General features: G+C 59.0%; 1 protein-coding gene across 5 annotated transcripts; it reads right to left on the minus strand.

The window, feature by feature from the left end:
- Positions 1 to 155: 155 nt before the first annotated feature.
- On the minus strand, positions 156 to 20702 carry PHRF1 (PHD and ring finger domains 1). 5 transcript variants are annotated; one of them, XM_081154576.1, is made up of 19 exons: positions 20591 to 20702; positions 19989 to 20059; positions 17144 to 17258; positions 16193 to 16294; positions 14467 to 14663; positions 13536 to 13619; positions 11897 to 12015; positions 10808 to 10908; positions 10467 to 10642; positions 9818 to 9947; positions 6831 to 6946; positions 6243 to 6424; positions 5777 to 5893; positions 5166 to 5320; positions 1938 to 4568; positions 1524 to 1681; positions 1090 to 1350; positions 823 to 951; positions 156 to 510 (listed from the first exon to the last, which is right to left on the minus strand). In XM_081154576.1, exons 3-19 carry the CDS (start codon positions 17235 to 17237, stop codon positions 367 to 369), a joined length of 4896 nt encoding a protein of 1631 aa, XP_081010702.1. In that variant the 5' UTR covers positions 17238 to 17258; positions 19989 to 20059; positions 20591 to 20702; the 3' UTR covers positions 156 to 366. The 5 variants fall into 5 exon arrangements, with proteins under 5 accessions (XP_081010702.1, XP_081010700.1, XP_081010701.1 ...); XM_081154574.1 differs by having other exon boundaries at positions 5777 to 5896; positions 20591 to 20691; XM_081154575.1 differs by having other exon boundaries at positions 16193 to 16297; positions 20591 to 20681.
- Positions 20703 to 20951: the final 249 nt, after the last annotated feature.

Genomic DNA, 20951 nt, shown 5'->3' on the forward strand with positions numbered 1-20951 from the left:
ACGTCTGCTCCTACCACGTGTGTGCAGAGTGTGGCACCTGGGGCTTCCTTAGTGGCCAACAGAAGCCACCTCTGTGCTGTGCCCAAGCAGCCCTTTTGCCCTCCGAGAACCCTGCTTTAGTCAAGGGGTCACCTTTCAAGTACTGAGTCAACTGAGAAGTTTCTAAAGATAATCCATTTTTGATAAATTAGAACACAATGAAACAGTGTATCTATAATGTACACATAAAAAAGTCCAGTTTAAACTGAGCAGGACGGGCACAGACCACGTGTGATCACAGGAACCCTGAAAACAGTGCTGGGGGTCCCCAGAGCTTTCTGCTGCTGCCACTCCCCAACAGCACCGCTGGGGACCAGGGCCGCAGCCTCAGCCCTCGGCGCCCTGGGCAGCAGGCTCCTCGCCAGCCTCCGGCCTCCGATGCCTACGCATGTGCCGGTACTTGTCCACATACGCCTTCACCAGGTTGCCCACCTTCACGGGGTTGATCTCTCCGCTCTTGCTGTGGCAGATCTGGCAGGGAGGGGCGGCACAATTACCCAGAGGTCCTTTCACACCAGGACATATGCCAGTGGTCGCAGTGACCGAGCCCTGAGGGCCTGCTCTACCCACCTCCCAGGGACACGGAGGGTCCCACCAAGACGGCCAGAGACGCCTCACAGTGTCACTCTCCTCTGTGATCTGCCCTATGTGACGAGTAAAGGGGCGGCTGTCCTGACCCCCAGCACCACTCTTCCTGGGCCCGTGTGGAGCTGTGCTGCCTTGGCTGCGGGGCCCAGGGCTGAACACTGCCCCTACACGCTGGAGTCTGTGCCAGCCCCTCACCTTCTGCACGGCCTTCCGGAGAATGTCCTTGTACTCGTCCTTGGTCACCTCCCTCTTCTGGTAGAAGGGCTTGATGGCCAGCTTAACCTCCTCCACCGCCCGCTCCTGCATGTGCAGCTTCTTCATGTACTAGGGGCAAGCACACGCGTGAGCGCCCACACGGAGGCTGCACGGCCAGGGCAGAGGCCTCAAGGGCCCTCTGGAGAGGCACAGTGCTTCCTGCCATCCTGCTTGAGCCACGCTGCAGGGAGGAGGGGCGGGACTCACCTCTTCGTTCTTGGCCTTTTCTGTGGCTGGCCGGGAAGTGGACATCCTCTCCTCTGAGTTGTTGGTGGCAGCAGCGTGGCCAGACGGCTCGGAGGCTGTGGTCAGGACGGTGGGCACTGGGCCCAGGCTGGGGGCCACCCCGCAGCTGGCCAGGGGAAGGCTCCCTTGCAGGATGAACTGGACCGTGGGCTGGCTGACCGGTGCATAGGGTGGGACACTCGAGGGCAGAGCCAGGGAGGGAGGCAGGCTGGGGCTATACACCTGGGTGAGGACATAGCGGCTGAGTGTCCCAGTGCTGGCAGCACCCAGCCCCTCCCCCGGAGCAGGGAGACCCGTGGGTGGGAGGGGGGCTGCTGTGAGGCTGCCTACCCAACCAGGAGCAGCCCACATGGCAAGTGCAAGGTCACCTTCCTCCCTCCAGCTCCGGCACCCACCTGAGCAGGGTCTGAAGTGGGGAAGACAGACTCGGGGAGCATGTGACCAGGAGGAAGGGGCTCGGGGCAGGGTGCCTGCTGAGAGTCCACCACAGAGTCCCCATCTTCGGGTTCCCAGGCTTCTTCTTGGGGCTGCTGGGGCCTGTGGAGCGGTGTCCCTGAGGACCAACACAGGGGAGGTGGGTGCTCTGCAGCTACCCCAGGCGGAAGGCTACTTCCTGGCTGGAAAATTCCAGAGAAGCATCCCAGCAACAAGGACCACAGCCTGGGCTGCAGCCACCCCAACCAGGGCCCACACTGCCAATGTGACCCTGGAGGCCCCGAGCCGCCTGGGGAGAGGGTCCCAATGCTGGCCACTCCATGCTGCCCCACACACTGCCCCAGCCCATTCTGCCACAGGAGCGCCCTACTCACGCAGGCCTCTGTTCTCAGCCAAAGCGCCGCCTGCCACCTCCTGCAGGTTCCAGGTGACTCTCTTCACTGGGGCTTTAGCCCGAAGTACCGCAGTCTGACAGGGGTCTTCCTCCTTCCCCACCAGTGCCCCGCCCACGGCCAGGCCCCCCACAGCATGAGGCACCAAGGCCTTGGCCTGGTCCTGCTGGAACAAGACCTTCTCTCGGGGACCCTCCGCCCAGGGCGGGGACTGCTCGGTGTCCTCACTGTGGATCAGCGACACCTCCCTTCTGATAACAGCCACAGCCAGGCTGGTGTCCTGGTGCTGGCTGGCAGCGGGGGGCACAGGGGGGTTGGGCAGGAAGCCCCGCTCACGCTCAGGGGAGGAGGAGTCCGTGCTCTCTGGGGAGGGTGGGGAGCTCATGTCGTCGAGCTGCATGAAGATGCCTTCACTAGAAAAGTCGTCAAAGACATGCCCCGCCTCGACAGAGTCGCCGTAATCCAGGTCCTCGGGGGGGCACTCAGCTGGCACTTCTGCGGCAGGAGGAGCCTTTGGGGGGGCCCTGTCAGCCTCAGCCCCTTCTGGCCCAACCTCAGCTCCTGCCAAGGTTGGCATCCTGGCTGGATGCTCCCTCCCCGGCTGCGGCTCCTCCTGCTGAGGGGGTGCTGGGGAAGCCTCCCTCACAGACACCTTCCTCTCTGGGGAGCGGGAACGGGAACGGGAACGGGAACGGGAACGGGAACGGGAACGGGAACGGGAGCGGAGCCGAGGCCGCTTCTCGCGGGAACGAGGCCGCCGATGCTCACGGGACCTGTGCTCTGTGCTGGGAGACCTGGACCTGCGCTTCCTCCTCTCACGGGAGCCCCGCCTATCTCTGGGCCGCTCACGGCTCCTCTCCCTGGGACGGTGGGGCCTCCGGGCCCTCTCCAGGCTGCTGGGGGGAGAGCACCCCCTCCCCTGAGACCTGGACCCCGAACGCCTCTTCTTCCTCCTCCTGCTCTCACGATACTCATGTGAGGAGCTGCCAGGGGTTCCTGAGCGGGACCGGGACCTCCGCCGGCCTCGGCCCCATGAGTCCCTCTTCCTCTCCTTGTTCCTGTCCTTGGCCTTCTTCCGCTTGGCCCGCTCGTGGCTGCTGGAGCGGTCGCTGGAAGACCTCCGAGCCCTGGCCTTGGCCTGGGGCTTCCTGGCATGATCTTCACCCACCAGTGGTGACACTGACCGGGAGCTCCTGTCCCCGGAGTGGGAGGCGGAGCGGGAGCGGGTCCTCCTGTGCTCCCGGGGGGTGGCCTGTGGTTTCTTGTCTCTCTCTCTGCCGCGGGAGCTAGATGAGGAGCGGGAGCGGGATGGAGACCGCAGCTCCACAATCCTGTGGGTGGTTGTCGGCGGGGCGTCTGGCTCCGCTGTCACACAGGTCACTGTCCGCTCCTCAGAGCCAAAGAAGGTGCGGGGGGGGGGCTGGTCCTCATCCTCCCAGGGCTCCAGCAGGGACGGCCTCCGAGCCCGGAGGGCTGAGTCTTGGCCCCCAGCAGGCTCCTCCTCGCTCAGCCTGTTGGCAAGCCCCTCAGTCCGGAGCTTGAGCACGCTGGAGGAAGGCCCCCTGGAGGAGGGCGAGGGCTCCGTCCCAAAGACGGTTTCCACCGTGTAGGAGGTGACGCAGCGCACAGTCTGCAATGGCGGGGCCTTGGGACTGCCGACAGAGATGGTGCGAGTGATCTCTGAGGGCAGGAGGCTGGAGCCCAGGTGCTCGGGGCTGCTGCCTGCAGAACTGGAGTCTGAGCCCGTGGGGTCAAATGGGTCATAGATTTCACTCCTGAGCTGCTTCGTCTTCCTGAGGGAGAAGACAGGTGAGGGGCTCTCCTTCCTCTGCACCTTACTGTCGACGGGCCGGAAGGTGTGGCAGAAGCCAGGGCTGGAGAATCGGCTGGACTGCGCCGTGTTCCCAGGAATATTGATTCGGAAGCTCTCAAAGGTGGAGCTGCTGCCCTTGCCCCTTGAGGGTCCCATCTGGGCTGGGGACTGAGCACTGCCTCCTGAGTGCACGCTGGGCTCCTGTGGGCCCCTGCCACGGGGCTCGCCCTCTGCCCGGGCACCGAGGCCAGGCTGCCCAGGGCCCTCCCTGCCCGTCAGCCGGCTGATGCAGGAGCTGGGGATCTCGACACGCTGACTGCCTGAAGGGGCTGGGGACGCATCCCCCTGCCCACTGCCATCCCTTCTGATCTTCGGTATCCTGGGGAGCTCAGAGATGTCTGCTCTCCTGGGAGCTGGCCTTGGGGTCTGTCCGGGCACTGCACTCGCAGCCGGCAAGTCAGAGCTGCCGTTTAAGCTCTTTGGTGAGGATCCAAGAGGCACAGCACGCTTACTGTTGCCACTGACTTGGAGGTCCTCCCGGTGTTTTAAGCCAGGACTGCTCCCATGTGACATGTTCTGGGCCTGGCCTGACCGAGGGGTCCCTGAGGAGGAGTTCAGTTTCACCACAGCCCCCGACTTGAGTGCAGGGATACAGGAGGGGGTAGACCTGCTTTGACAGCATGACCCCAGGCTTCCCAGGCGCCCTGTGCATGGTGCTGTGGGCTGCAGGCTGGCCCCAGCCCCGGAGCCTTCTCTTCCTCGGGACAGACCAACTGAGTTCCGCTGAAAAGAAACAGGCACTAAAAAACAAAAAGGCAAACAGCAATCAGGTCCCACCCCCTTCAAGATGTCTGATGATTTGTTTCTGTATCAGCAGGACTCCTCTAAGGATGCACGCTGAGTTCCTTGTATTTGTTTCCTGGGTGCACGCTGAGTTCCTTGTATTTGTTTCCTGAGGGGGGGGGACAGTCCTCTAGTGGGGGGGGGGCTGAGCAGGCCCAATGCTCGTGGTGCCACAGGGGCTTCCCTTCTACCTACCGCTGTGCTACCTGGGATCAGAATGTGCCAGTTAGATTTGCAGCAGCGCTCATCACAGGCTGCCCAGTCCCCACACTGGACCCCACCAGAAAACCTGCCAGAACCCAGATCACTAGGAAGGCTCCGCATGGCTGCCTCCAGCCACTTGATGGCTGAGGGGGCCCATGGGCTCCTTATCACCTAGTTATCAGCTCAGAAACACGGTTCAGAACATGATGGGAAATTAACAGAGAAAAACAACTGAGGAAGCCTCCCTCCTCTGCATCCTCTGTGCATAGAAAATGCCCTCTCAGCGCCTCCACAGGCACTTCTCTGGGAAAAGCGCATTTCAGTTTTCCAGAGCAAGGAGGCTGCCTCACCTTCCCGCTTGGCGCTGAGCGAGCCGTCCCGGTGGATGGTGATGTCGGCGCTGTCCATCATCAGGAGGCTCTGGCCTGACAGGATGCTGCCCAGCAGGTCAGGGACAGGGGCCTCGTCCACGTCCGGCTCGGGCACCATGGCAGGAATGCTCCTCCTGCAGGTGCAGACCAGGCCCTGCCACAGCTGCCCTCAGGTCCCCCCGGCCTGGCCCCCAGGTCCTGGAAGCTGTGCTGAAAAGAGGCCGCCTGCCTGGCCCCCCACAAAGGTGTGAGACCCACCCAGAAGCTCCAACTAGAGGAAAACAGGGTGTGTGGGTGAAATCAGCAGATGGCACTGACAGGCCAGAGCTGGCAGATAAGTAGCTCTGCTGCTGCATGGGTTCAGTTAATTCTTTTTTTGCCCCAAAGGCTCCAATATTAGAGATCCAGCCAAAAGCACAGCAAAGCAGCTGGGCTCCTGCCCTACCCCGTCACCCCTGTACCCTTGCTTCCTCATCAAGAACCATGAGGAGGGGCCACAGAAGTCTGTCTGGGTGGTGGAGACAAGCCAGCATGGAGTGCCATGCCAGGACCCCTGGCCCTTGTTGCCCTGCCCCCCTCCCTAGACCCACCTGGATAGCCCCATGGAGATGGGACGGGCCACGGGCTGGTGAGACTGCAGGGCCGAGCGGGACAGAACCCTCCTCTTAGCACTCAGAGGGGAAGCAGGGCTGGCAGATGGCTCTTCGCTGCTGGAGGAAGGACACAGGCAACAGGGAACAGGTGACCCATGCCCCAGGCCCAAGCGAAACCTCCAGCCCCTGCTCCACAGTGCCTAGCAGGACAGGCTGAGCACTGCCCCAGGTGGCTCTTCTCTCTGGCTTGGGGATGAGCACAAACAGAGCTCTTTCTGCACCACCCACTGGGAATAACTGTGAGGCAGGAATCATCTCCCTCACTCTACAAATGGCAACCCTGAGGCTTCACCTCGCTCACCACAGGTGATGTGCCCACTGCCACACTAAAGGGGGAGGGAGCTGACAGCTTGCTCCCCAACTGCAGATGATGCCTGCACAGCACAGTACCCCCTGCAGTCACCTGTCAAAAGGATCCAGCTCATAGGGGTCTCCAAACAAAGAGAGAGAGGCAGCCCCGATGTCCGCGCGCATCAGCCCCAGGGAGGGGTCCACAGGCCTATACACAGAAGGGATACAGGCTCCACGGGTTGGCCTCCGGAGGCCCAGCGTCCTTGCAATGCGCCGGCGAGCTGTGACTTCACTCTGATTGCAGCACCAAAGAAAAGAACCACCATCAGTGAGACAAACTACCTGGATGTGAACTGCCTGAGTCCACACCAGATCAGAGCCACAGGCTCTACTACCTGGAGCAGACAACACACCAGGTCCTTACGCCCACCAACAGGCCCCTATGGCTCGCAGGCCCAGTGACAGCAGACCTGGGGACCTAGGCCAGGACAAGACAGCTGTGCCCTGCGGGTGCTGCCCTCGCAACACCCCCAGTGGCCCCCTGCAAGCCTGAGGACTTGTCCTAGGAGGGGCACAGCCCTCAGGACGCCTGGGCTGTTGGCAGTCTGTGCTGCAGACACATCCATCTCATGGGTGCGTCGCTGACAAACAGGAGGTATTTCCAGGACCCGTTCCCTGGGGAGGAATTAGAACTCGTTACCTTTGTCTTCCCTTTTCTCTTCTTCTGGCGCCTCTTGGACCTCGTCCTGGAGCTCCTGCTCCTCACAGCCGGTCGGGGTTGGGTTTTCTTCCTTCCCAGCACTTTCTTCCGTCTTCCTACAGAGAGGACACTGAGGGTCTGCGCTTCCCTGCGGGCGCCCTTGGCGTCCCCTCCAGGGCTCGCCCACACACCCCCAGGATGGCGTGACTCAGTCCACTTGCTCCATAGGCCTGGCTTTGAGACCAGCGCAGACTTCACAGGGTATCATTAGAAAAAACAAACCCCTGATTGATGCAACAAGGGGCCTGTGCTCTACACCCACAGGAGGTGTAACCAGAGACCTGATAACAGGACCCACGAGCACTTCTACTAAAACACCCTAACCCTGCCTTGCAGACCCACCAGTGTCAGTCCTGACCCGCCACCCTGGGCCTGCCATAGGCTGGCTCAGTATGGGGCGCAGCAGCCCAGGTACTTGAACTCCAGACGCCCTGGCACCTGAGCGGCACAGGAACCTCGGCATGGAGGCAGGGACACCAGGGAAGACAACTGGACCAGCCCTGGCACACACTAGTACAACACACACCCTCCATCTGTATCTGTGAGCTCACAATGGTGCTGAACCCTATGTAACCTCCACTGAGGGCTACTGAGCAACACAGTGGTGCTGAGGTCTGGCATTGAGGCCAGACCAGGGCATGGAAAGCCTGTCCCTAAAGCCCACCACTGGGCAGCAGCTGGTGCAGGTCAGCCTCCCCTCAAGGTCCCAGTGCCTGAGCTCTGATGGAAAGAGGTCAACCTCCCAGGCAACTCAAACAGAACCAGCCAAACCAGACTCCCACCTGGGCCAGCCTGAGCCTCCAGGCTCCAACCACAGGCCGAAATGCAGTGGGCAAAGCTGACAGGGACACTCTATGACCTGGAGAACACAGCCAGCAGCCAACACGGATCTTACTTGGCTCTGGATTCAAACAGACGATTCTTTAAAATTCTATGGCATTTATGACACAATTAGAACGTTCAACACTGACTGGCCCTCTCGGGGTTGGGCAAGTGCTACTCCTTTTCTCAGGCCCAAGGGCTGTGGTGGAATTTAAAGAAAAGACTCCCTCTTCTGGGACAAAGAAGAGAACGGCAATGACAAGGACTTGGGGGAGGAAAGAGCGGGGTGCAGACGAGGCGCCTCGACCAGGAGGTGGGACCGGAAGAGGGCAGCTGAGCACCTCACAGCAGTTTCTGCTGCCTGTCCACAGGCGCAGGTCTGACCTACGTCTGTGAGAACCTCACTAGCAAAGCAAACGCACACACAAAACCTCAAGTAAAGCAAATGATGCGTAACCAGAGCCACAGGCCGCCTCGGAGGTGAGGCCGCATCCCAGCTGGACAGGCCTCAGCACGGCAGCACGGAGGCTCTCCCTCAGGCTGCTCGGGGCCACGGGGGAAGCAAGCGAGAAACACAGGACTGGGAAGTGGGGTTTCTGACATCAGAAAGGGACACACACGCAAGAGAACAGAAGTTAAAGCCCATGACGCTGAACTTTAACTCCAGAATCAGTGTGACATGAGGGTGGACACCTCAGTGCTGTCCACTAAAACGGGCCACGAACAATGACAGACGTCTGGCTCCCACAGAGAGGCCACGAGAGGACAGGATGCAAAGACAGGCCTGCCCACGCTAGGCAGGTCCCAGAGCAGCAGACTGTCATGGCGCCCATGGTGGGGATACAGCACCACAACCTGGCACAGGGAGGATGTGGGGCAGCTGCAGCTCGTGGTGCTGATGGGAGCGTGAACTGGACAAGTGCAGCCACAGCTCACCTGGGACGAGAGCACAGGCCTGCAACACGACTTGGGCATGTGCATGGCACCTCTCTTCCTCACAGCTGCAACCACACAACTCAGATCCTACCGACAGACTGGGCCACATGTACACAGCAATACACAGAAATTACTCCACAGACACACAACCGCCAGGCTGCAGTCCCTGCAGAACAGCCACCCAGGGCACATACTCAGGTGTCATCACACCTGTTCCCAAAACTGATGAAGGGCAGACTGACCCACAGCAACACAAAGGCTGCCAAGGCCGGCCGTGGGGCAGGGGACGCAGGGCAGGTGGGGTGGCAGGCACACTACTGCTCCTGGAGTGGACGCACTCCTCCTGCATGTGTGTCTTAGTTAAGGTGACCTTTAAAAGCCCACAGATGATCCACTGAATAAAACAGGAAACCATGCGCCTGGCCGGCATGGCTCAGGAGTTAAGCATCAACCTATGATCCAGGAGATTGATGTTTGATTCCCGGTCAGGACACACGCCCAGGGTGTGGGCTCAATCCCTGGGAGGGGGCATGCAGGAGGCTGCTGATCAATGATTCTCTCATCACTGATGTTTCTCTCCCTCCCTCCCTCTCTCTGAAATCAATAAAAACAAAAAGCAGGAACCCATGCACCCACATGGATGTCAATAAACACTAGAGGGGGAAGGGAGCTGCCACCCAGAGCAGCATGAGAGCTCAGGAACACAGGGTGCAGCAGTGTGGACGACCTGCCACTGGACAAGATCCTGCGGACAAGAGCCCAGGGAGGGAGGAATGCTCACGGCCGAACAGCTCCTCCCCAGGCCGCACCCATGGAACTTAGGGGCACAAAATGACCAAAACAAACACAGAAAAGGACGAGGACACTTGGAAAGACAAGCAAAGACCCTGAGCTTGTCATTCGACTGTTCCTTCGCAGAAAAGCCCCAGCCTGGGCCTCACCCACATGTTGTCGATTCCAGCACATGGACCCCAGACACTTCAGGGCAGGTTGGGTATGGACCCTGCTGCCATGAGCAAATGGCCAGTGGCGCTCAGAGGTGAAGCGCACTTAGACCCCCTGATGGGAGTGCTCCCGTGGGAACTGCAGCCCGAGGGAATCGGGTGCAGAGAGCAACCAGGTCCTGTGCTGTCAGAGACCCACCCAGCAAAGCCACCACGCCCGCTTACTTGCTTTCCTCCTCCGTTTAGCGGGGGCCCGTGGCGTCGTGGGGCGCTGATACACGGCAGTGCTCTGACCAGAGGCAACAGCTTCGATGGTCTCATCAAGCACAGAAGACACCAGGTACCTTGGGACATGCTGCATAGTAGGTGGTGTTGGTGGGCAGGGTGGCTGCCAGGCTTGCTCACAGCACCCTCCCTGCGAGGGCCCCAGGCAATGCCACTGGGGACACACACACACAACCCTGGGCCCACTGCTTCCAGCTGGCATCACCCACTCGCTTCCAACAGACTGACTGCAGGGTGCTTTCCAAGGGCAGGAACCCAGTGGAGACAGGCCTGGGTGGGAAGGGAGGCCTCCCAGGAAGTAGGTTCAGGGTGCAGGCAGATGAGGAGGGCCAGGCACTCGAGGAGCAAACGGTGCTCCACGCAGAAGAGGAGCAGAGCCCACGGGATAGGACATCGGGACTGCAGGCATCTGCTCTGGGAACCGGTGGTAGCAGTGGCATTTGTGATGAGGGTACCGGGCCCAAGTGCCCCCAGTCTTCTCACTCACTCCCAATCTAGCGATGCTTCTCACAGGCAGACACCCAACTGCAGGCGACAGCTTGCCCTGAAGCCCCATGTGGTGGCCCAGACCTGGAGGGAGAGTGCCCACCTGGATGCTCCGGGCCGTGGACATGCGGTTCCGGTTCACAGTGGCTCGGACTCGCTCGCTCTGCCGGGTCCTGGCAATGGCCCGGGTCCGCCCTGCGCGAGGCCGCAGCCGGCTGGCAGTGGGCACCACATCAACCAAGAGCAGGGAAACTTCCTCCTCAGTCACGGGATCCGAGTCTGGGAAGAAAGGAGATCCTGGGCTGCTGCACAGCCAGTGCCTCCAGACCCACAGGGCTGGAGCTCGGTTCCCCAGCTCCCACCCAGAACCCCCACCCCTAGGCTCAACAGAGGCCCTGACTGCCCCTGCTCTGGGCAGACCAGTCACCGAGGAAGCAGCACTACCTGCAGGAGGGGCAGCAGCTCCAGGGTCGGCACACTCTGGACAGAACCACTCGTCCACCGGCACCTCCTGGAGAGCGGGGTCCAAACATTCCATGTGGTACCTATAGGAGCAAAAGGCCAATCAGACACAGGCCCCAGGCTCACTTGCACCCCGCATGCCAGAAAGCAGCGTCCAGATGCGCCAAGACCACAATGTGGTGCTGCGGTCCTAAGGGTATCTCCCTAGTGAATAAACACCTTTAAATTAAAAAAACCAGAGGCAGCCTGGCTGGCATGGCTCAGTGGTTGAGCATCGACCAAGGATCCAGGAGACTGCGGTTCAATTCCCGGTCAGGGCACATGCCTGGGTTGTGGGCTTGATCCCCAGCAGGGGGCATGCAGGAGGCAGCTGATCAATGACTCTCATCATTGATGTTTCTCTCTCCCCCTCTCCCTTCCTCTCTGTGAAATCAGTAAAGATATACTAAAGACAAAGAATTCACAGAACTAAGAGTTATACTCTCAATTCAAAAGCCTAAGGAAAAAGGAGGTTTTGTGAGTTACAGCTCCAACAGCCTCACCCGGGGAGAGGCCTATGACAGTGACAGGAAGGGGCTCCTAAAGTCAGGGTGCAGGACACAGGGCCCGAGCTGTGGAGGGAGAGCCGTGGAGGGAGACAGGCAGCTGTGAGGGAGGCAGTCACGAGAGCCCCACCCTCTGGAGCCTGGCCTGGCAGGAGAAAAAGCCTAGCACAAACCCGACCCTGATGCTCGCGAGCCCCTCGTCCCCATGTCGGTTTTCCTGGGCTTTTCCTTTGTCTAGGTATATGACATCCATCTCTCCAAGCAGTCTTAGAATATCTCTGGGAACAAGCAGAGAGTGTAAATGGCAATAATCAGAAGGGCCTGCAGGGCCTGCTAATACCAACTGATGCCACAAAACCCCGGGTGCTGGGTGCAGACATCTGAGTGCGGGGCCTGGGCAACCTGAGACCGCGGTGCAGGTCTGTGGATGGCGTGCAGCCCCGCAGGCCTTCCCTTCAACAGGCTGCGCTCTGCAGTGCACAAATGGACTTCCTGTGTGCCAGGGACATAGGGGCCCTGCACTCACCCAGCATCACAGCCATCGCAGAGGAGTAGGCGGTCCTCCCTGTCGCTGCGGCCACACACCTCGCAGAAGGTGGGGTCCTCCTCCTCCTGCTGCCCGGCCCTGGAGTTCTCCACAGGGATCTGGAGGCAGAAGGCACTGCTGTGCACATGGCAAGGGGAGCCCAACCTACAGTCTACACCCAGCAGGACTGTTTGCGGCTGACCTGGAGCTGCTCGATCAGCTTCTCAAGATCTTGATGTGCTCCACAGACCAACCCAGAGGCTCGGAATTAACAAACATACAGTGATTTTTATGTTTTCTAGCCATCTCAAGGTAGTTAACCAAGAAGAAGAAAAACTGATTTAACAGAAAACAGAGTGGTGCCCACGGGAGGGCCCTGGGCAGAGGAAGCAGCAGACAGCAGGGCCCTGAAGATGGAGGGAGGCCGCCCCACGCACCCCAGGTGACTGCAAGAACAGGAAAAAGCCTTCAGGCAGCAGGTACTAAACTCTCAGACACTGTCCTATAATCAGGCAAAGACACAGAAACACGACTCCAAACAGACATGGGGTGCACAGAGAACACCTCCCACAGACAGGCATTCTCAGGGGGCACAATTAATTAGCTGCAATCATTCAAGCCCTGTTGGTGGACACACTCCCTGCCCACCCCGAAGATCACTTCCTGCAACTGTCAGCCCTGTGACAAGTAAACACACCCCTCTGCCTGTATCTAGCACCAGGCAGGGACCTGGGACTGCATGTGGAGTCACTGTCAGCCTGCGCTCTCCACCTAGACCAGGTGCATGTATCGTGGACTCTCGCCCCTCACACACAGAGGAGCGTAGGATCCACACACTTAACTGGCAGACTCTCCAAGTGAATAAATAGTGCCTATGGAGAAACCGCCCACACACCCAGAGGCCTTAGGCTGCCCAAGGCCCAGGCTCTGGGGCTAGGGGGCAGAGGGCCCAGGGCAGAGACAGGAGGCCTGAGCCAGCAGAACCAAAGTTGCCACCTGCAGCAGACCCGGGAGCACATGATAGGACACAGTCTCAGCAGAAATATGCCAATGAGGAGTCCAGGCCCCAGGCACCTGTGGCTTTGTGCACTTTGTAAACAGCAGGTCTGCAGCTGTGAGACCCTCATGGCTTTTCCTTGTATTTAGATCTAAGGGACATCCCTATGAGCCTCTCTAATGCTGGTCCTCAACATCAGATGTGTGGAGGCCCTTCAAATCTCTAAAAAGCATAAAAGCATCCGAAACCTGGTCCCAAGAGAACCGGCAACATCCCCAGCCTGGGCCGCACCTGAGCTTTCCTCTCCCCGTGGCTGCCGTGGCTTAGGGCAGCTCTGAGATGTAGAAGTGCATGTGCAGGAGTGGAGAAGAGGAAGCCTGGGAAACTGCTGACTGTACTTCCCCTGCAGTGCCCGCCTCCCCCAGAACCCAGATAGCCAGCAGACAGGGCAGCGCCTGCAGCCACGGGCTTCCCGTTCCCAGCTGTGAATGGCAGTTTGGTGGGTTTCTGAAAAGCATGGGACCAATACTCACTTGTCTCAGGAAAGCAACTTTGAAAGCGTGTTTTCCCACGAAACAGGGACCAAGTAAGGAACACAAGTAGTAGGGTTGGGGGGGTTCTCCACACAGCGTTGACACTCACCTTCTTCAGGACTTTCCCACCAAAATGGGCTCGAATGCAAATACATTTAAATATGGTCCGATCGACGGGACAGGAATTGGCATTCTGTAAGAAATAGAAACTGTGTCGGGATCCTGTACGATCACTTTCACCATTAACATCACACTCAAAATAAAGAATGCACCTGGAATCTATCAAAATGCCTTTACACTGAAGACCAAACTTTTACAGATGTCTCCGTATACCAGGCCCTGAGCTAAGCGGCTGGGGACACAGCAGTGAGAGACAGAAGTCATCATCTCGTGCAAGTAGAAGGAGAGCTGGGCACATGCACGCAGCATGTCCATAGGAGTGAAGGGAATCGAGGTGGACTGTGCCTATGCTGGTGGAGTCTCGGGTGGGGTGAAGTGTGAGACAGCAACACGGCAGAGCTAACAGTTCCCAAGGACATGGGGTGCACCTCACTCATCCTGGTACTAGTCCACGTCTTTGAAATGTTCACGACGAAGTTAAAAAGTAGGAGCGCTGCTTCTGGAGCTCACCAGGAGATGCACGGCATGTTTCTGGTAAATGCCCTTCACCTGATCTAGGATGGCCCCTTTCCCTGCAGGTCACCATGACTCAGCACTGTCAACCCTCATGCCCCTCCGCATCTGTGAGATGACCCACCCACCGTGTACCTGAGCAGCACTTGAGCACAGCTGACTCCTCAGTGGCAGGCAGCCCCCAGGATCACTGGCCCGTCAACAATGTTGCTCCCTCTCCTGCTTCCCCTGCAGTGCACAGCCCCCACCACCCAAACAGCAGCGCAGGAGGAAAGGAGGACCATGCTACCACTCAACGCCTTGGCCCCAACTTCAGCTGCAGAGCAGAGCTGGCCCAGCAAGAGGCCTGGCACAGGCTGGGTCACTCATAAACAGACAAGAAGAGCCTCAAAGAGAAGCCGCCTCACCTTGGACCATTCCAAGATACAGTCCAGGCAGAAGTAATGGACACAGTTCTCTGGTGTCCCCACAGCCTGATCCCTGAAAGTGTTGAGACAAATCGGGCAGCTTTCAGCATCATCATCAGAATTAGACGCGCCATTGGCCTCCAGCTTCCTCTGTGTAGCTACCGCCACCACTTCCAGGTCCTCGTCATCTCCGGAATCTTCAGAACCCAGAGAAAGAGAAAACGTAACATTGTGAGCTACCGCTACCCCCAGGAAACCAGGTTCCCAAGCCCCAAACTGAGGGACAGACCTAGTCTGGCCTACAGCCCCACCAGTTGTGACTGTCACTGGGCATCTCACCCAGGGGACACGGCACTGACTGAGCAGCCCCAGCAGCTCAAGCCCTGGTCCTGTGCAGAATCAGGCCCTGTGGGGCAGGGCACAACTGGGTTAACTGCCCAGGCCAGTGGCCCCAACAGCGGCACGTACTCCCAATCCCTCCTCGAAACAAGGTGTGAAAGAATCATCCGCCTTCAGACATCACTGCCCTTAGTGGTCCCCTACTTTTCTTTCTCCTGGGGTGCAGAGAGCACAAGTTCCTAAGCAGACCATTTGGCCACATAGTGCTAGCCAGTGTCAGAGAGATTTTGAGGCTGGGACCTCGGTCAGCAAAAACATAAGGAGACGGTTTTGGTTGAACACGTCAGCCAATGTGTTTAGTTTTCTGTCCTTCCCAAGCTCCTCTAAAACAAAGACCAACTGCACTGGGACAGAGAACAGCGAGAGGTATGGCAGCCTTACCTGCCCCAAGCCTCCGCCCATCCAACCCCTTTGAGTGCATCAGGACCAGTGCCCACCACAGCGATCGCCCTGTGACCCTGCTACTATGTGGCAGAGGAGTTACCGGGTTAGCTCAGCCTCATCCAGCTAGCTCTCCATGGCAGTTTTCTCTGGCTGGCTGCAGAGAAGTGGAGAAGTATTCCTGCGGGGTGGCCGAAGGCGGCCGTCAGGAGCTGAGAACAGTGCCTGCCCAACAGCCAGCCAGAAACAGGACTGTAGCCCTGCACCTCGAGGACCTGACTTTTGTCAACGAGCAGTGACCCTGGAGGAGGGCATCATCCTGAGCAACTGAATCAGGTCTCCGGTTCAATTCCTGGTCAAGGCACATGCCTGGGTTGTGGGTTCGATCCCCAGTAGAGTGTGTGCAGGAGGCAGCTGCCAATCAACGTGACTCTCACGTCAATGTCTCTCTCTCCTTCCTCTCTCTCCTAAATCAATAAAAACCTAAAGAAAAAAAAAAAAGAGCAAGCACAGGTGAGAGCCACTGAGCCACCATGTCCTGGTCATTCCCTGTAAATCTGCCCGGGACGCAGAGCCTGAAGGGCGGAGCTCCAAGCCCGTCGTTGATTCTGCCAGGAAGTGTGGATGCTTCTCTCTCCCTGGAAACTGCCGTTCCTGCTACTCCACGCTCTTGTGCATTTTAATCTCCTGCCCTCACCAGAAACTCTTCTAGGGAATCGACTCATCAAGCCAAAAGGAAGTGTTACAAGAATGTGAGCCATCGCCCCAGGACTCACCGCAGGGGACTGTCCCACAAGGCCCACTCTGCCAAGGACTTTCTCCCCAACATCTCACCCCTCCATGGCCAGCGTGGTCAAGGCAACAATTTTGCTAAGGATGTTTTATAAGCAACTGTCCCATCACAGCGGGGAGACACAGGAAGCTGCTCCAACAGCAGCATTCTCACCAGATCCGTCTTCCAGGTCCTCCTCCTCGTCTTCTCCATCGGTGCTGTCGCTGAGCTCACTGCCCGTGTCCTCAGAGCCCCCACTGTCTCCGTCACTGCTTTCTTCTTGACCGAAAAAGGCAAAAACACAGGCCCAGGCAGAATCACAACCGAGGTGGAACAAGGGCTGGTGCGTGGGTACAGAGAGGTGTGCAGAAGGCACGTGCAACGGAGGCAAGAGAGAGTGAGGTGGGGCTCGGTGGGGACAGACACAGGAAAAGCAGAATCCTTTTGCTCTATCTATGTCTGCATTGCTTGCATTAAAAATAAGACAAAAGACACCCTGGCCGGTTTGGCTCAGTCGTTAGAGCATCAGCCTGCGGACCTGAGGGACGCAGGTTCGATCCCGAGCCCCAGTCAGGGCACATGCAGGAGGCAACCAACAGATATGTCTGTCTCACGTGGACGGATGTCTGTCTCCCTCCCTCCCTCTCTAAAAATGAATGGGAAAATATCCTTGGGTGAGAATTTAACAAAAGATAAAAGAACATACCACTTCTGAAATTTAAGAACAAAAAATAAGACTGAAAAACGTAGATATCATCTAGACAACCGCCAAAGGGAGCCCAACATTTCTTTATCTTCACCAGAGGACAGGTTTATTATGCCAGAGAGACAGGAGGGAGAGAGAGAGACATTGATGTGACAGAGACATATCCATCAGCCACCTCTAGTACATTCCCCAAAGCGGGATCAAACCTGCAACCTAGGTATGAGCCCTGACCAGGAATCGAGCCAGCAACCTTTTGGTGTAGGGGCAATACTCTAACCATTGAGCAACCTGGCCAGGGCAGGACCTCAGCTTTCCCAGCAGCTGACCACGTGATGAAAACATGGTGACCCTGCTTCTCCTGAGAGGTTCAGGCCATGAGCCTTCGCACGAGGCTCTGGCAGAACGGGGCGGTGGCTCACCAGCATCACTGGCCAGAGGGGCGGCATTGAGTCGCGGGTGTGCACACTGCCCCGGGCTTTGGTCCACAAGCTCATCTAGGCTGTCGTCATCCATTGCTGGACATTGGAGTTCAGGCTGAAAGGAACCAGAATCAGGTCATCCTCAACTGTGCCAGGCTGTACAGCTCCCCTCGGGAAGAGTGACTGCCCCTCTCCACCCACATCTACGGTGACGTATCTATCTGCAGGACAGGGAGGCAGAGCTGAGAGAGAGGATAGACACCCACAATGCCGACCACGAAGTAATGGAAGTTCTTATCTACAGAGCCACATTCAGTCAGATCACAACTTCTAACAAACCTAATTTAGCCTCAGCGGGCAGTTTTTGTTTGGATGAAATGGCTTATCAGGAGCTGAGGCAAAGCAGGGCTCTCGACAGGGGTGGTCACCAGAAAGGCCTGGGTGACAGCTGGGGCACTCCTCTAACAGACCCTCTCAGCCAAGGTGGTCAGCCTGGCCTCCGGTCCTGAGCCCCATTGGGAGGCGTGAGCATTAGCTCACCCCAGAAACATCCCCCGAGCAGCACAAGGCCACGCGGAGCAGAGGCTGGGCTCTGCCTCTTGGCTGCCATGTCCACCCCCTCCTGGGCTCCTGATCTCCCAATGGGGACACCTGTCCTATCTCCTCTGCAAGGCCACTGCATGGACCACACAGAGACCTAGACAAATGACCTCCCGAGTGTAGCGAGATACACTGTTCCTCCTACACCAGGGCCCCCAACTCTGGTCACCAAATAAGGGTTCCTTTCTCATCAGTGCTGCTCACCACCATTTCCCAGGTGGCCCTCAGTGAAACCCCCTCAGAGGGAGTCATTCATTAACTCGACAGCAAAGAAAGCCCTCCCTGCAGCACAATGCACTTCCCTCCAAGTCCAGCCTCTGGGCGGAGAGGGGTCCCATGGGACACCAGAAGGCAGAAGCACAAAGTGAGAACCAGAAGGTGGGCTTGGCCAGCAGAGCACCCAGGAGCCAGGTAAGGCTCTCGTTCTCGGACCCCGCATGCAGGCAGCCAGGCAGAGGCTATCACCACACAGATGCTCCAAGACAACAAGGCCCCTGTGGGGCCAAGGCCAATTCAGACCCAGCAGCCTCACTTCCCACACAAAGCCCCAAACTCTAGGACAACAGTGAGGCAGTGAGTAATCTGATGAAACTGTCGATTGCCATGTGTTGCTTGTACCTGGAAATGGTAAACTTAGGCTTTTGTGGAATTGTTAACCCAGTAAACCTAGTACCCTAAAGGAAACCAGCCCCGCCCAGCAAGGCGTGGCTCAGCGGTTGATGTCAATCTAGGATTCCAGAGATTATGGTTCAATTCCCGGTTAGGGTACATGCTCCGGTTGTGGGCTTGATCCCCTCGGGGCTGTGCAGGAGGCAGCCGGTCAATGACGACTCATCACTGATGTTTCTCTCTCTCTCTCTCTCCCTCTGCCTTCCTCTCTCTGAAATCAATAAAGATATATTTAAAAAAAGAAAACCAGCCTCAGTCCCACTGGACAAAGGGTCTGCACCTCTAGTGCCTGGTGCCTCAGAAGCAATGTAGAACCCTGTCTGTCCTGCACACTCGTCCTGGCCAGAAGATGTGACGCAACCACAGCCTGTCCTGGAGCTCGGCACCTGTCCCCTGGGTGCAAAGGCCGGGCCATGGTGCTCAGGTAAGACCTGTAACCTCTGGCCACAGCAGACTGTTCTCACTGGATGCCACAACGCCACCCTAGACAACTGGCCCCATTCCTACCCTGCCCCTGCTGCATGCAGCACAGTTCCTGCTCTGCAGAAACACAGCCCGGGAAGGAGGTGAGTACTCACAAACCTAGCAGGGAACACTTCATATACTGGAAAATGCAGACCCCCAAGGCTGCCTAGAGCCCATGGAGCAGCACTCAGGGCAGACCCTCACCCCAAGGCTCTCCTTCACAACCCCGAAGGCTAAGGCATGAACAAATAACCCAGCTTCTCCCCTGGTGCGTGGAGACCTAGGCCCACCTGTAAGGGGCCGTCGCAGGGCCTGCCTCAGAGGAGGCCCTGATGGGGTTGGCACAGGTGCTTGCCAGAAATGCCAGCTCAGGAATGTGGCCCAACTCAAAGGAGGGCCTGCAACTGTGGGCCAAGCCGTCCTTCACCACAGATGTGGAGAAGAACCTCCAAAGGCCTCCGCAGACTCCTGCACCAGGGTTGAGGGCTCCAGTTCTGCGGCTGCACACCCACCCTGCATCGCCACACAACAGTGTGCACTGGCAGCACCCCGAAAAAGGATGTGGGTAGCCTCTGAAAGTACTTTCCAGAGCCAGCACCTACGCCAATACCAAGGAAGAGACAAGTCAGGGACCCCACCAGCACCCCAGCTCCAATAGGCCTGCGTGGACTTCCACCCCTGCCTCTGTCCAAATCTTTCAGACCACAGTCCCAAGGCCATTTCTGCAGGAAGCCCACAGCCCCTCCAGGTTTCTGGCTGCCTTTCCTGCACAGCCTCCAGGTCTGGGGAAATTAAAGCAAAGAGGTTATTTCCCTCTCTTCAAATTCAGGGACCCAAAGCACCTGCAATTCCGACCATCACTAAGGACCCGAAAAAGTCTCCGGTGTGGTAACTGCAACTGTGCCAGGCCCGGGGCAGGGCCATTCACCATCTGCCACAACAGCTGTGACACTGGGGACTAAGCTGCGATGGAGGTCAGAAAGCTGAGACGGCCCCCGGGGGGCTACCGAGAGGGCAGCTGAGAGCTCGAAAGCCCGGCTCCCCCCGGAAGGTGCCAAGACCCCTCCGGTCGATCCAGGGAGACTTGCTAAAGTCCCAAGTCAAACCTCACCTGAGCCTCAGGTTGTGTCCCGGAGACCGCCGGCCCAATTCTGGCTCACGAAGCACGTTACCATTCGGTTCCTGTACAAACAAGCGGAGTCTAAAATCCCCCCAGTTGCTGTGGGACAGGGGCGACCTCCTTAACCTCTCTGGGCCCCAAACTGGTCCCACCTACTCCCGCAAGACTGTCGTAAAGACTGGGTGACTTAAGGACCAGGAGACCCTCCCCCCGACCACACGGGCCTGTCCAGACGTGGACGACGCCGACCAGCAACGTGGACCGGGAGCTGGGGACGAGTTAGCGGAGGGTCCGGGAGCGCGCGCACGGGACGGCGGGGGGCGGGGAGCCTCGGGAAGGGGCGGTGGGCTCGCCGCGCCCGGGACAGGAAGGCGGCCACCCCGAAATGCGCCTGCAGGCCGCGGGATCCCCCAGCCGCGGCGCGAGGCCTCCCCGCCCGCCCGGGGTCCCCGCCGCCACCCGTCCGCCCGGGGCCAGCGCGGCGCAGGCCTCGCACCGCCGGGCAGGCCGCAGACAAAGCGCGCGGCGCCCGAGGAGGCCCGAGCGGCCGGGACGGGCAGGGACCCCGGGGCCGGGGCCACCCCCGCACGTACCCGGGAACCTCGCGCCCCGCCGGCCGCCCCGGGCGCTCGCCGCCACCCGAGCGAGAGCCTCGACTAGGCCCGGCCGCCGCCGCCGCGCGCGCGCGCCCCCCGACCCGGAAGTGCACGGGCCGGTTTCCGGGACCCTCCCGCCCCGCCCCGCCCCGCCCCGCCCCGCCCCGCCCCGCCGTTGGGAGGAACCAATGGGATGAGGGGGCGCAGGGGGGCCCGACGCGGAGGGAGACGGCGCTCCACGCGGTCGCGGCCTCGAGGCGCTGGAGACACTGAGTGATTGTGGACACACGTCGGGAACGCCTGTGTCCGGGGGGAAGCCTGGGGTGTCTGAGCCCCGCCGCTGGGCCGTCCCGCGTCG

This window comes from Miniopterus schreibersii (assembly GCF_964146895.1).
Source record: "Miniopterus schreibersii genome assembly, chromosome: 12".
Lineage (NCBI taxonomy): Eukaryota > Metazoa > Chordata > Mammalia > Chiroptera > Miniopteridae > Miniopterus > Miniopterus schreibersii.